This window comes from Uranotaenia lowii, chromosome 2, assembly GCF_029784155.1.
Source record: "Uranotaenia lowii strain MFRU-FL chromosome 2, ASM2978415v1, whole genome shotgun sequence".
In the NCBI taxonomy this organism is placed as follows: domain Eukaryota; kingdom Metazoa; phylum Arthropoda; class Insecta; order Diptera; family Culicidae; genus Uranotaenia; species Uranotaenia lowii.
In genome coordinates this window covers 157,641,711-157,655,044 of record NC_073692.1, presented here as the reverse complement: position 1 = coordinate 157,655,044, position 13,334 = coordinate 157,641,711, and the positions used below count along the sequence as shown (strand labels likewise).

Genomic DNA, 13,334 nt, shown 5'->3' with positions numbered 1-13,334 from the left:
TTTGGTTGCTTGGGTTCTCAACTCTGAATCATTCCTTAAAAACTATCATGTTTTGTGCTAACCAGCTAGCATAAACTGAAAACACTGCAGGGCAAGTAATTACCACAAGCTGTGTTGGCTGAGTTTAGCGTGTATGGTGACAACATTTGTATTGTTGTCATCATCACTGATCATCGTCAACTGTCAACCGCTATTGTTCTCAATATGCGAATTGACAAAAGAGGACGAAACCAAAACAATCGGTTTTGGTTTTCTGGTGGAAACCGTGATTATCAGCACATCTACTTTATTGCTAAGAATTTGGGTTAACAGAAAATCGTGCTGATATGAAATATTCTTCGAGAAAACAGTTGCAATCTCAATATATTTTGTGTTTTTCTTTTTCTTGATTCTCAATATCACATTCAAAAATGTTTGAATAAATTAGACAAGGCCACAACATTTATATCCTTCCTGGGTGCAAAAAATTTAAAAGCTTATTTTGACTAATTTGGGTGCCTTGGATCTAAATTTGCAGTTTTTATATCAGCTATTGTTTTAAGTCTTTTAGTTAAGTTTTAAGTCTTTAATAAATTTCAGTATTTATTTGATAAAACTTTAAAACAAAAACATAACATTTTCAAAAGAAAGGTTTAAATCAATAATAAACTTTCCCGAAAACTTCAAGAAATTTTGATTTCTGCGAAAAAAGTGATAGAGGTTTTCTATTTGTTTACTTTTCCCCGTTTTTAAGCAAGTTTTAAACCAATTTGAATTTTTGATACACAGTATTAAATAATCTTGAGCTTTTACATGTTCTAACCTGCAAATAATTGGAACAAGTTATTTCTACTAAATTTACATGACTTATGACGTAATGTAAATTCCCGAAAAGAGAAAAATGGCATTGTGAATTTACATGACCATAACAATAAAACCGTTCCGGCTCATTATTCTTTTTTAGTTTTTGAATTCATAATTTATGAACTTCTAGCCATCAGCCTTACAACAAAGCATGACAATGATTAAAAAGTTGTTCAAAATGTTTGTGTTTACTCGAAATTCACGAGCTCCACACTTGAAACAGATTTTTTTCGGCGCATCAAATCGAACCTGCTGCTTACCAGTCGGCCGTTCGGTGTTTGTTTGTGATACGATTCTGCTACAGGGTGTATCTGAATTTTCTTTTATGTTTCGTTTATAGTTTTTGGATGGATGGTTTTTTTTAATCATATTCTTTTTCAATGTAGGTAGCATTGTGTTAACCTAGAATGTTTTTTGAATAATATTACTTGATATTAATTCGTTGTACATTGAAATGTATTTGCAAAATGATGGGATTTGAGGAAGAGGTAATGAAGCGAGTCATTTTTTTGAATGAATATTAAACAACTCAAAACGATTCACTTATATAATAGTCCACGAGCCTGATTTTTTCAATCACACGTTTATACTTAAATCCAGGAACAAAGAGAAAAATAGAGGAAGTAGGCTACGACTGGTTTGGAGAGCACGCGTTTTTTTGTCACGTGCGCGAAAATTTTTCGAAATTATTAATTTTTATGCGGTTTAACTTCCGAAACATTTGAATTCATATATTTAAAAAGGTGTTAAGTGAATTTAGTGTTGATATGCTCACAAGCTTTCGCCGGAAAGGGAATATCAGTTTTCAAAAGAAGCAGAACCTGGGGATCGCCTCGAGTTCTTTCCGTTGTCCGTGAAAATTGTTATTTATTTCATTGTTTTGAATATAGTTTTTGTGATAAGTCTTAAACGAGTTGCCGGGTGTGGATAGAAACACTGATCGGCGGAGGTGTTTTCAACCGGCTTGTGGATAGGCTTGTGGATGAGCATCAAACTCGTTTATGGCTGTACCGAAATTTGCCGTGAGCAGGTGGTTTCTATCGTTTGTTTGAGAATTAAAAGGGAGTTTGTGGCATCAGGGAGGGAAGTTATTTCACTTCGAAAACTATGTGCTGTGGCTGTAGTTTGTCATATTTAGTGATAAACGTGTGTTGATTGAATAACTAGCAAAAGAGTTTATTTTAATGAAGAACTGCCACAATCAATTTCGAGCATAAAAATTCAAATTGGTGTTCCGATTGCGATTGGAAATAGATGGTCGTTTCATGCAAGTGTGATGAAAGTAGATTTCCCGATTCGGACAAAAGCCGTGATGATCTTGGCATGCTACGATAGAGTTTATTTCAGTTTTATTTGCGGACCGCCAAGAAATTGCTGAAGCCTTATGATGGCTTAATGATAAGTATCCTTTCAATTTCTTTTGTATTTTTACGGTTATTCAATTTTTTTTAAAATTATTTTTACTCGTGCGGTGAGATCTTTTTGAAAAGTAAATGTGTTTTTCTAATTAATCAAAACTTACTTTTTTTAAAATTTTATTGACGTTAACTGCATTTTGTTAATCATATCTTGCAATTCCCCTTTGAATTGATCAACAGAAGCAAACGTTATAGATTACAATGGTCTAGAATTAAAAATTTAAATAAGTACAATTACATAAAAAATATTAACCCTTTTTATTGGCGGACAACTTTCTAGATTAGCAAAATTCTATTATAGGGGTAAATTTTTGAAAAACCTTCGAGTTCTAAACAGACTTTGAAAGGTTTTATGTTCTACTAATGTTAATGTTTCTCCTTAACTCTTTTTGTTAATGATGACAAATGTAGGGAGAAAAATATTTGTTTCATATCAATGTGTGTTCATACGTGTATGTATTCTTTTTGGCGTTTAAATCTTTTAGAATGAAAAAATTCTAAGGATTTCGGGGCTGTATTAATAATTTCTCTGCTCTTTCAAATCTTTTCAAAAGCGAGCAATGGCGCTATAACCATGGTCGATGACCTGAGATGAAGGTACAGGGATCCAAAATTAAAACAGTGTATGATGGTTAAAGAAGAGTTTCTTTAATAATTGTATTGTTAAATTTTGGACTTTATGTAGAAAAACCTCATTTCCATCCCCTGAAGGAAGAATCGCAAGGCCCAACACCAAGGAGCATAGAAATATCTTAGCATCTATGCTCCCAACGAATTAATATTAAATAAACATGGGAACGTATGGTACTGTTGTCCACGTTTCTTCCTCCCCTGGCTCCAGTCGTCTCTGCGTCCAATACTGCACAGTGGGCCCGGCCTTGATAAGATGAATAGTGAATGTATTTTTACTATTCACCGGGATGCTGACAAGATCTGGCTGTGTACGTATCATAAGCATAAGCATAAGCAAATCCAGGAACAAAGAGAAAAATAGCTTTAGTTAGCTGAAATTTTTGTAACAAAAAACTAAGAATATTGTTGACCTTTTTCTGCAATTTTTTTTTATTCTAACCAAAAGTTTTAATAATTTTTGTGCCATTCATTTTTAAACGTTAGATTTCAAATCAACCTTATCGGTTAGAGTTATTCTTATGTTTAAAATATGTTTAGAAATGATCAAGAGGGGAACTGTTTAGCATAGAACAATATATCACTTCTATCCAATAATGTCTATAAATTTCTCTAGAGTAATATACTATTTTTTGGTTTTTTAATTAAAGTAATAAAACATTATTTGTTCTTTGGTGAATTTTTTTAAAAAGATTTTTTTTCACTTTTCATTTATAAGAATTGGAAAACAGTAAGACACACCCTGTGCGCGACTGCAATGTTTTTGATTTCAAACATCGCTTCATGCAAAAGTCATGTAAAATTACAACAAATTGACCCGAATGAGGAAACGCATGGTTTTTTTTTTCAGGGCTGCGTTATAATATACAACACATCTGACCGAATTTTACATGAAATCAAATTTTACATGAAATGTAAAGCTCAGTATTTTTTTCTGTGTATTTTTAAAGTAAAAATCTAATAGTTTAGTAGGTTTGAACAAATTTTGTTAAATGAATTAAATTGTTTTTAAGCTTTATTCAGTAATGTCAGAAAACTTGTAATAATATCTTTTAAAATTTTTAAAAACTGTAGAATTTACCTTTTTAGATCATGCAATATTATTCCGTAATTGAATGAAATAGGTGTAATAAACAGGATGCATACCCTCTGAAGTTCTAGTTAAGTTCTAGTTCTATATACAATGAAACACATCTAACCTGTTGGCAACTTATGGTACTCGAACCCAAAAGTTTTCTTGCCGATAACGGGAATCGAATCAAGTACGCCTGGTTTACCAGACTCGGGCCAGCCTATCCGCTAGGCCACGTCAGCGCTAACCAGTGATTTCGACGTTTTATATATTTTTAAGTCAATTTGCACCAAAATTAAACTTTTGGTTTTTCCGATTTCCTTTGGCCCCTCTTTGGTGATTTTTGAGTGTTAAAAACCGAAATTTTAAGCGTGTTGAGGCATCGCTAAATCAAGTCCGATCGAGCAAAAATTTTGCACAGGTCAGTTTTTTTAAGGCCAATCTACAAAATATTTATGGTCGGTTTGCGAAATTCGACATGACCTATTTTTCTGCCACCCTAATAGGTGTACATAAGTATAGCTTTAGTATGCATTTTGATGATTCTTACTCCATAAAAACTTTGAAGCTTATGCTAAATATTGCAGTACAGTCCAATTCAGTTTTTAAAACCTGGCACCAGGAATGCTGTTTTCTTATTTAATATAAGCAGCGATAGTTTTAAAAATAAATAAAGTAATCTTTGGGAAATCATTTTTATTATCGAACGTTAAAAAAACATTTCAATGATGTTTTTATCTTACTTTGTACCAGTGCATTAATCATTACTCTTTTCCCATAACCTTAGAATGGAGGATGACGCCACTGCCTTCTTAGGGAGATCATTTCTTTTCCGGAATGGAGGGAAGTTTGGAAACATCTGAAACATTTAGAAAAAGTATTTATATATAGCCAATTAATAGTATAAAAAATGGAATAGTTAGTACAAGGCATTTTAGGTGATTTATTAAATTTTTATACATGCATATGCAAATTTTTCAAATAAATAGGAACACAGACCTCTTTCAATTTTGGCTACACAGTCGAATACTTTAAGTTGCCAAAATCAAAGGGTTTTTTTTTTCAATGTTTCATTAAATGATTTCTAAAAGTAAACCTTTGTTTATATCATTAGCGTAAGTTTTCTTGAACTTTTTACTTCGTAATTTTTTTTTTATTTTTTGTCATGTTTTAGACACATTTTAAACTTTTTTTTTAATTTATGCTTGCTATTGTTGTCATATTTCGAATTTTTGGAATTTTCACATCAATTATTGATTATTTTTGGTCAGTTTTGGTATTTTGTTAATCTATTATTAAGTTTTTTTTATAATTATTTATCATTTTTGTCATTTTTGAGTATTTGAGAATTTTTCTTATTTTTGTAATATTTTATCAACATCAAAAAACTTGAAAACATATTCATAACTTTTGTGGGCATTAACTATATTTATCCTGTTAATACGGAAAATATTAGGTAATGTTGTTTCAAAAAAACAGTTCAATTTTGGCACATGTGCTAAAACCGAACCATGTTAAAAACGAGCGGGCTATCGAAGGGTATGGAAAATATGAGAGAAACATGGGATATCAAAGAAAGAACAATCATAAGCCGTAAATATCATGATTTTTTTGAAAATTCCATGATATTTACAGCTTATGCTCTTTCTTTCTGTGATATCTAATGTTTCTGTAATACTTTTCATCACCTCCGATAATTTGACAATTTTCAGGTACAAAGATGTACCAAGACGAACTAGAAAGTTTTTGAACCTAACATATTTTCAATTCTCAATTCTTATTATTTTTTTTCCAACGAGGAGTTCAGGTTAAAAATTGTACAGACTTCGTTCGTTTTTGGCAACATTCGATTTTGGTAACATGGTTTTTTGAAACGACATTACCATATATTTTGCGCTATAACAGAACCAATATAATTTAGACAAACACCAAATAATCGTTTTTAAGTTCCTGGATGTTGATAAAATATAACTATAAAAACACAAAGTTCACAAAAAATTATTAAACATTCAAAAATTACGAAAAACATAAAAATTTCAAAAAACTCAAATACAAATACAAACAAAAGAATAGAAATGACAAAAAATATCTAAAAAAGATGCAAAATTACAAAAATAACATGTATGTTGAAAATTACAAACATTCTAAACATAACAAAAAAGTTCTAATTGTGTCTAAAACATGACAAAAAAATAACAAAAAATTACTGAAAATTATCAAAAAATGAAGAAAAATTTAGTTTATAATAATAATGGTTGATTTTTGTAAATGTAAAATACCGTTCGATTTTGACAACACAAAATTGTCGAGCGTGTTGTCAAAAACGAAAAGAGCCTGTATTTGTAGTTATATTTTTATTCCGCTTCCAAAATTCAATCACCATATTTTAAATGGTGTGTAAATATATAATGGTCTACGTAAATTTGAGAGCAAAACTTACTTATGGATTTAGAAGGGGCTTTTGTAGGTGTCTCTAAACTTCTAATTGGTGTAGCTTCTGAAAAATTAAAGAGTGCATTGCTTTATTAATTTTTTTCTTTGAGATTTATCTTAATTGTGTTTAAAAAATCATTATAAATGTATTTTTAATTCCTTACCGACAGAAAAAGTTAAAATGCCGAAAACGGCAACAACTGCTAACAGAAGCACAGAAATCACTTTCATTTTTGCAACTTTGATAAGAAAATCCTGTTAATCATCCCTTAAATACTCAAAGTGGCATGGTAATGTACGCCAGCTTGTTAAACAATATGTTTTAAAAACACATATTTACTGCCATATCACACGAGTCAATGATAGCTTGTAGAAAACAAATTGTTTCCAATATACTCAGTTGTGAAAACAAATTGATTGATCACTTTGTGTTACAATGAAGCAGTAAAACTGCAGATGGAAATATAAAATCAGAATAGTTCAGAAAACTGCATTGCCACAAGATGCGGTCCTCATCAATGATATCTCTTTTAATAGGCGTTATTTTGTTTAACAGTGTTTACGGGAGAACACAATATGACCTCAATGATCAAACAGCATGTATGTTTTTTTTCTTCAATTGAATCATATGATATTAATCCTTTTCTTTGTTTTGCATTTAATTTAGCCAAAGTAATAAATACAAAAAGTAAGTACAGATGTATTTTATAACCACACGGACTCGAGGGTAATATTTTCAGTATAGTAACCAAAAAATTATTTATTTTTTGCAGATGGGGGAACAGTAGAAATATATTTCCCTGGTGAATCTTTTGAATCGGGTAATCATCGTTTCCTTTAAAAAAAAAAAAGTTTCATATCCATTTTTCATTTTTTTTTTTCAGAAAACTCTGAAAAAGATAATGATGACCCAAAAACGACCTGTAAGTGTTTAAAACCCTAACGTATTTCAGTCTATGTAATAACATATTTTTTTCTTACAGTTACTCGAACCCAGACAATAACTAACAAAGGTTGTCGTCACAAACAATATAAGAATCGAAAATTTTAAACTTAATATGTATTTCAGATGGTGGAACAATTGAAGTCTTTCGTCCGGGAAATCCAAAAATTACGGGTTTTGGTGGTTCTAGTAAATTTTAAGTTTTTTTTATTGTTATTTATCCATAATTTGACATCTCTATTTCTAGGGAAAAAACAACTTCCAGGAATGGAAGGAGAGAATCCATATGTAGAACCATCGAAAAAGGATGAGTGTGACATCTGACATCTGAGAAAAAAAATCGACACCTTCAGGGTTTGTACGAGCAAGTTAAGATAATTTCAAAACAATGTTGTTGAAAGAAAAAGGCATAATTTAAAGTTGTTTATTGTATCCAATATCTGTTATCGGTGGTAGTACCGAGAATAATGTCATAAATATTGCAATAAACTTTAAATGTGCTACGGTGCGTCCTAATGTGTTTCAAAATAAAATTCTTACGAAGCGAACAACAAAAACAAACAGGTTGCATGTATGTTACGTGACATGATTATATTTAGGTTGAACAAGATTCTGAAGCAAATGTCACTGCAAAGAGCATCAGCAATATGTTCCTGTAACCAAAATTAATATTAAAAAAATTATTCAGTCAAAAACTCAAAAATAGCGCCATAATTAAACTTTGGAACATGGTGAAATCGATGGAAAAAAGTTGAAAGATGAATTTCTTACTGGCCTTAGTGTTTGAAACCTCTGGATTGTTTACCGCAGTCGGAACAATACGGGAGAACTCTTAACAACAGCCATCCCAAACTATGCGTTTCTTGTCGCTCTGTCTTTATTTACCAGAGCCGGAACCTTTCGAACGTATTTTTAGTAACAATCTTCCCAACCAGAATGCCAAATAAAAGCAAACAATCAGCGGAAGCTGGCTCGAAAATCTGCGTTTTCTAATAGTGTTTTCGTCTATTAGAGCATCTGTATTCGTGGTCCAAACAGCCGGCTTAGACCCAAATTCCGACCCAAGCAACCACATCCGTGTTCCATTATACCAGTTTCAACACAACATTTTTTAGAACCGGTATAAGGATTGATCCTAAACTGATGAGATTTGGATCCAATTTGACGGTTCAGTTCGGACGGAGATCAGTTCCAATCCGTTTGACAGTTAATGAAACACGAGTGGGGTTGCCAGTTTTTTCACTGGATTGGATCTAATTTTGTTGGTTCAATTCTTGTATAAATTAGACCCAAGAATAGACCACGGATACAGGTGCTCTTAGCAGTGGTAACCTAGTTGTCCACGAGTTTTGCCCTAACTGCTGTTTTTGTGTTCGTTTATTAATTCAGAAGTCCACTAGTAGTGCCCTAGGTTTGAACCTCAAGCAGGCGGTTGCAACCCGTAGAAGTTGTCAGTGTTGGGGGTAAGCATAAGGGTGAGTATAGCAACTATATATTTGCATCGTCCCGGGCGACGATTCTGTTTGTTTATTCAGAGAAAGTTTTGCCCCGCGCCAGTGGAGAAAAACGAAAACGGTATAAGCCAATCCATCTTTTTCAACCGGAAGGCCAAATCAAAACAAACAATCAGCAGCAAGAGTCTTAAAAATCTGCGATTGCCAATTTAATTCCTTCTTTATCCATTGGAATGCCAAATCAAAACAAACAATCAGCAGCAACAGCATTAAAAATCTACGCTACCTAAGCCAATCCATCTTTTTTCACCGAAAGTCTAAAACATAACAAACAATCAGTAGCAGCAGCCTTAAAAATCTGCGCTTCTTAAGACAATCCGTCTTTTTACCGAAGGCTGAATCAAAAACATTTGTTTCGTAGCATCAGACACTCTGTGCTTATTCTACCAACTACGCCATCACAAGATTAGATCAATGACTGACGTTTTTTTTTTTGTATCGCCTAGTGTTGCCAAAATAAAGGGTACCCACGACGAAATTGCTGTAACTTTTTAACCGTTGGGTAGAATTTAATGAAAATATGGGTTGCCGTTGCCATAGATTTATTTGTTTATTTACATAGTATTCCGTCTCACGACATAACTTGACGAACATAATTCCTAAAATTAACCCGGTCCAGGGCGGTCCATTGCTGCATCATTGCAGTTTGAGTTTAACGAAATAAAATCGATCTGCAAAGAAGGGCAAAGTGTGAGTATGTAGACTCGCGATTTTAACATCTCTGTTCAAAAGTGCCAAAAACTTCATCTGGTTTTCCCAAATGCTACCTATCAGATCCGGATTACTCGATTGGATCTTCTGGAGCAGCGATGGCAACAGACGGGGGTCCTCCTGAAGCAGCTTCATCATCTCGATGAAGATCGGATGTTCCTGCAGGAGGGCCAGCCGCTTCTCGGACGATGGAATGTAACGTCTCGCCATGTTACCATCCGATTCGATGACTTTCTGCTGCTTCTAGATAGCTCTTGAAAGAAAAGTGTGGAATAAGCATAAATTTGTCATAAGTAATGCAAAATTAATGTTACTCACCGCTACCAACAAAGTTGGCACCGTCGTTTATAGGTCCAACCTCTTCCAGCTTTGCTTACCAGCCCGGAGCTCAGCCGGAAGATTTTCTTTCGATTCTATGAATTATATTTGCGAAAATCAAGGCGAAATCTTTGTCTAAGCAATATCTTGATGATTGGCAAAACTTCGTGTTTTACAAAAAATCAGAACACCTGGCATCCCAGCCAGCCAGCAGCCAGCCAACAGCCAGCTGTCAAATTTCGGCTGCGTTTCGCCCCCTCCTCCGCATCCAAACCTCATCTACTTTTCGCCAAAGTGAGACCACCATATCTAGATTCCATCATGGGACAACCTATACACTAAGGTTGCCAGATTGCCCGGTTACATGCGGGTTTGCCCGGATAATTAATAGGTACAAAATTCACTTTATTAGGCAAATCAAACAATTTTTCATTTATGAGTCCAAAACAAAATTTTTTGTTCAAGTTTTATAAAAAAAATCATGAAAGGTTTTTTGGAAGCCATAAATACGATTTTCAATCTGTCGTTAAATTTTGATAAAATCCAAAAATTTTAAATTTTTTTTCGTAATTTTTTTGAGTATTTTCTGGGTTTTGATAAAATTTGCCCGGATTTTTGGTTGTAAATTTTGAAATCAAATACCCCTTTTATGCCAGCCAGGAGGGAAAAACAAAATTATATCAAGATGAGATATTTGGATACTAATTTTTTCCTATCTAAATGAGTTATTATTCAGTACTCGTAGGATGTTAAAATATCTCAAATTATATCAAAAAATTTATGCGATCATAGCTAAATTATATCAATTTTAGATATGCTTCTTTCAAGATTATATCTCATTCAGATAGCATAGTTTGATATTGGACAGAACAAAACCTATCAAAATTATAACTTATCAAGATATGAGTGCTTCGGAAAAATTTCAAGTGAAATGTCAATAAATGACATTATATGCTGAAACCATGCTCCATTTTTGGTTTCCCAAAAATTGGATTCAATTTTATGGATCTGTTGAGCGAAACTCATTAATGCACAGTTTGAGCCATTGACTTTGATGTCTGCCCGATCAGGAGGGAAAAACTAAATTGTATCAAGATGAGATATTTTGATACTAATTTTTTCCTATCTAAATGAGTTATTATTCAGTACTCGTAGGATGTTAAAAAATCTCAAATTATATCAAAAAATCTATGCGATCATAGCTAAATTATATCAATTTTAGATATGCTTCTTTCAAGATTATATCTCGTTCAGATAGCATAGTTTGATATTGGGCAGAACAAAACCTATCAAAATTATAACTTATCAAGATATGAGTGCTTCGAGAAAATTTTCTAGTGGAATGTCAATAAACCACATTATTTGCTAAAACCTTGCCCCATTTTTGGTTTCCCAAAAGCTGGATTCAATTTTATGAATCTGTTGAGCGAAACTCATTAATGTACGGTTTGGGCCGTTGACTTCAATGTCCGTGTTTCATAAAAAGTTGTACGTATATCAAAATAAGATATAATCAGTTTATTTTAGGACAATCCGAAAAAAAACTTTATCATTGAAAATGAGCTCAACCCGCATTCAAGTCTGTCGATCAGAATAAGATATAATCCAGATTGAAGAAACTTAAAATCGAAAATTTTGAGTACATAATTATAACTGAATCAGATGTAAATATCTTCGTGAGTTACGTTTGAGTTAATATTTTGATAAACTCTCCTGATCGGGTGTGTTTCATAAAAAGTTGCACGTATATCAAAATATGATATAATCATTTTATTTTAGGACAACCCGAAACAAAATCTTTATCATTGAAAATGAGCTCAACCCCATTCAAGTTTGTCAATCAGAATAAGATATAATTCAGTTTGGAGAAACTTAAAATCGAAAATTTGGAGTACTTAATTAGTAGATGTAAATATCTTGGTAAGATACGTTTGAGTTATTATTTTGATATGCTCTCCTGATCGGGAGGTTACGTGCTGATACCCCGATCAGAAGAGCATATCAAAATAAGATCTTAAACATATCTCAATGAGATATTTATATCTTTTTCAGTTAGAATATTGTTCTCATAATTTTCGACTCTTAGTTTCTTGAATCTTTGTTTTATCTTATTTTGATTGGCATTCTTGAATAGGATTTAACTCACTTTCAAATTGTTATAATATATTATAACCGTATCTTATTTTGATATGCATATAACTTTCCATGAAACACGGACATCGAAGTCAACGGCCCAAACCGTACTTTGATAAGTTTCGCTCAGCAGATTCATAAAATTGAATCAAATTTTTGGGATACCAAAAATGGAGCATGATAATAGCATATAGTGTGGGTTACCGACATTCCACTAAAAAATTTTCTCGAAGCATTCATATCTTGATAAGTTATAATTTTGATAGGATTTGTTCTGCCTAATATCAAACTATGCTATCTGAACCAGATATAATCTTGATAAGAGCATATCAAAAACTGATATAATTTAGCTATGATCGTATAGATTTTTTGATATAATTTGAGATATTTTAACATCCTACGAGTACTGAATTATAACTCATTTAGAAAGAAAAAAAAATTAGTATCAAAATATCTCATCTTGATATAATTTTGTTTTTCCCTCCTGATCGGGACGTGCTGAACAAATTTTGGCAACCTTACTAAACACACCATTCACCTTACATATAGACCCCACCCCTGGAACAAAAGTTCGAATGATGTGGAGTAGATAATAGTACGACCGTTCAAAATTTCACATTTTTGTATGAAGTCACCTGAAAATATCTTTTCATATGAATCTGTATTCGCGTAAATCCTATGCATGGAATTCTTTATTGTAAAAAAGAGAGACAAACTAATGAAATTCTTTTTTGACATTTGAAAACAACAAAATAGAAACATTTACACTTTCATTGAAAACAAGACTATTAAGTGCTTAAACCGTTATTTTGAATTTTACATCATTTGTGCAAAAAAATCTTTTGCTCGTTTTCAGACTATTTTCAACTTACGCAAAAAAAACTATGTCTGGATGTCTGGATAGGCAGTCTAAATAATTATCAATCAACGCCAGAGTTTTGAATTTTACTGTTCTGAGTTTGTGTTAATCTCAAAACGTACTTTTACCACACCTTACTCAACAGTGCGTGACAAAATAAAGTACGCACCTGTTTTCAACAATTTAAAAAAAAAATGTCACGGAAGAATATCAATTTTAAATATTCGGATGAATTGTAATACTTTTCAATACACTAATGACTGGTGAAAAAAATTGTCAAAAAATTGCACATGTTTTTCACACCTAAGCAAAGTTGTAATCAATTGTAGCCAAAGTCAGTTTTAGCTTATGAGCAAAACGCAGAGGGCCTCCTCCCAACAGCGAGGTCTAGGAACGCGAGATCAGTTTTTATATAACTTCTTAGTTGTAAGCGAAACGAAGTTCGTATGGGATCAGCTAA

The 13,334-nt window shown here is 32.6% G+C and overlaps 1 protein-coding gene and 1 long non-coding RNA gene across 2 annotated transcripts; one reads left to right on the top strand and one right to left on the bottom strand.

Moving 5' to 3' along the window:
* Positions 1 to 4,642: 4,642 nt before the first annotated feature.
* LOC129744447 (uncharacterized) lies at positions 4,643 to 6,649 on the bottom strand. The gene is made up of 3 exons (XR_008736914.1): positions 6,561 to 6,649; positions 6,404 to 6,460; positions 4,643 to 4,822 (listed from the first exon to the last, which is right to left on the bottom strand). It is a non-coding gene; the product is annotated as an uncharacterized LOC129744447 (long non-coding RNA).
* A 235-nt stretch (positions 6,650 to 6,884) lies between these two features.
* On the top strand, positions 6,885 to 7,870 carry LOC129749911 (uncharacterized). Its single transcript, XM_055745037.1, has 7 exons — positions 6,885 to 6,996; positions 7,064 to 7,084; positions 7,170 to 7,217; positions 7,281 to 7,319; positions 7,380 to 7,409; positions 7,466 to 7,528; positions 7,587 to 7,870. Exons 1-7 carry the CDS (start codon positions 6,900 to 6,902, stop codon positions 7,661 to 7,663), a joined length of 375 nt encoding a protein of 124 aa, XP_055601012.1. The 5' UTR covers positions 6,885 to 6,899; the 3' UTR covers positions 7,664 to 7,870.
* The last annotated feature ends 5,464 nt before the right edge of the window (positions 7,871 to 13,334 follow it).

Bases quoted from the DNA above. Each gene is read 5' to 3' on its own strand.
- LOC129749911 (XM_055745037.1), top strand. From the start codon at position 6,900: ATGCGGTCCTCATCAATGATATCTCTTTTAATAGGCGTTATTTTGTTT. The intron at 7,320-7,379 runs GTAAGTGTTTAA...TTTTTCTTACAG, and splicing joins TGATGACCCAAAAACGACCT to TTACTCGAACCCAGACAATA. The intron at 7,410-7,465 runs GTTGTCGTCACA...TATGTATTTCAG, and splicing joins CCAGACAATAACTAACAAAG to ATGGTGGAACAATTGAAGTC.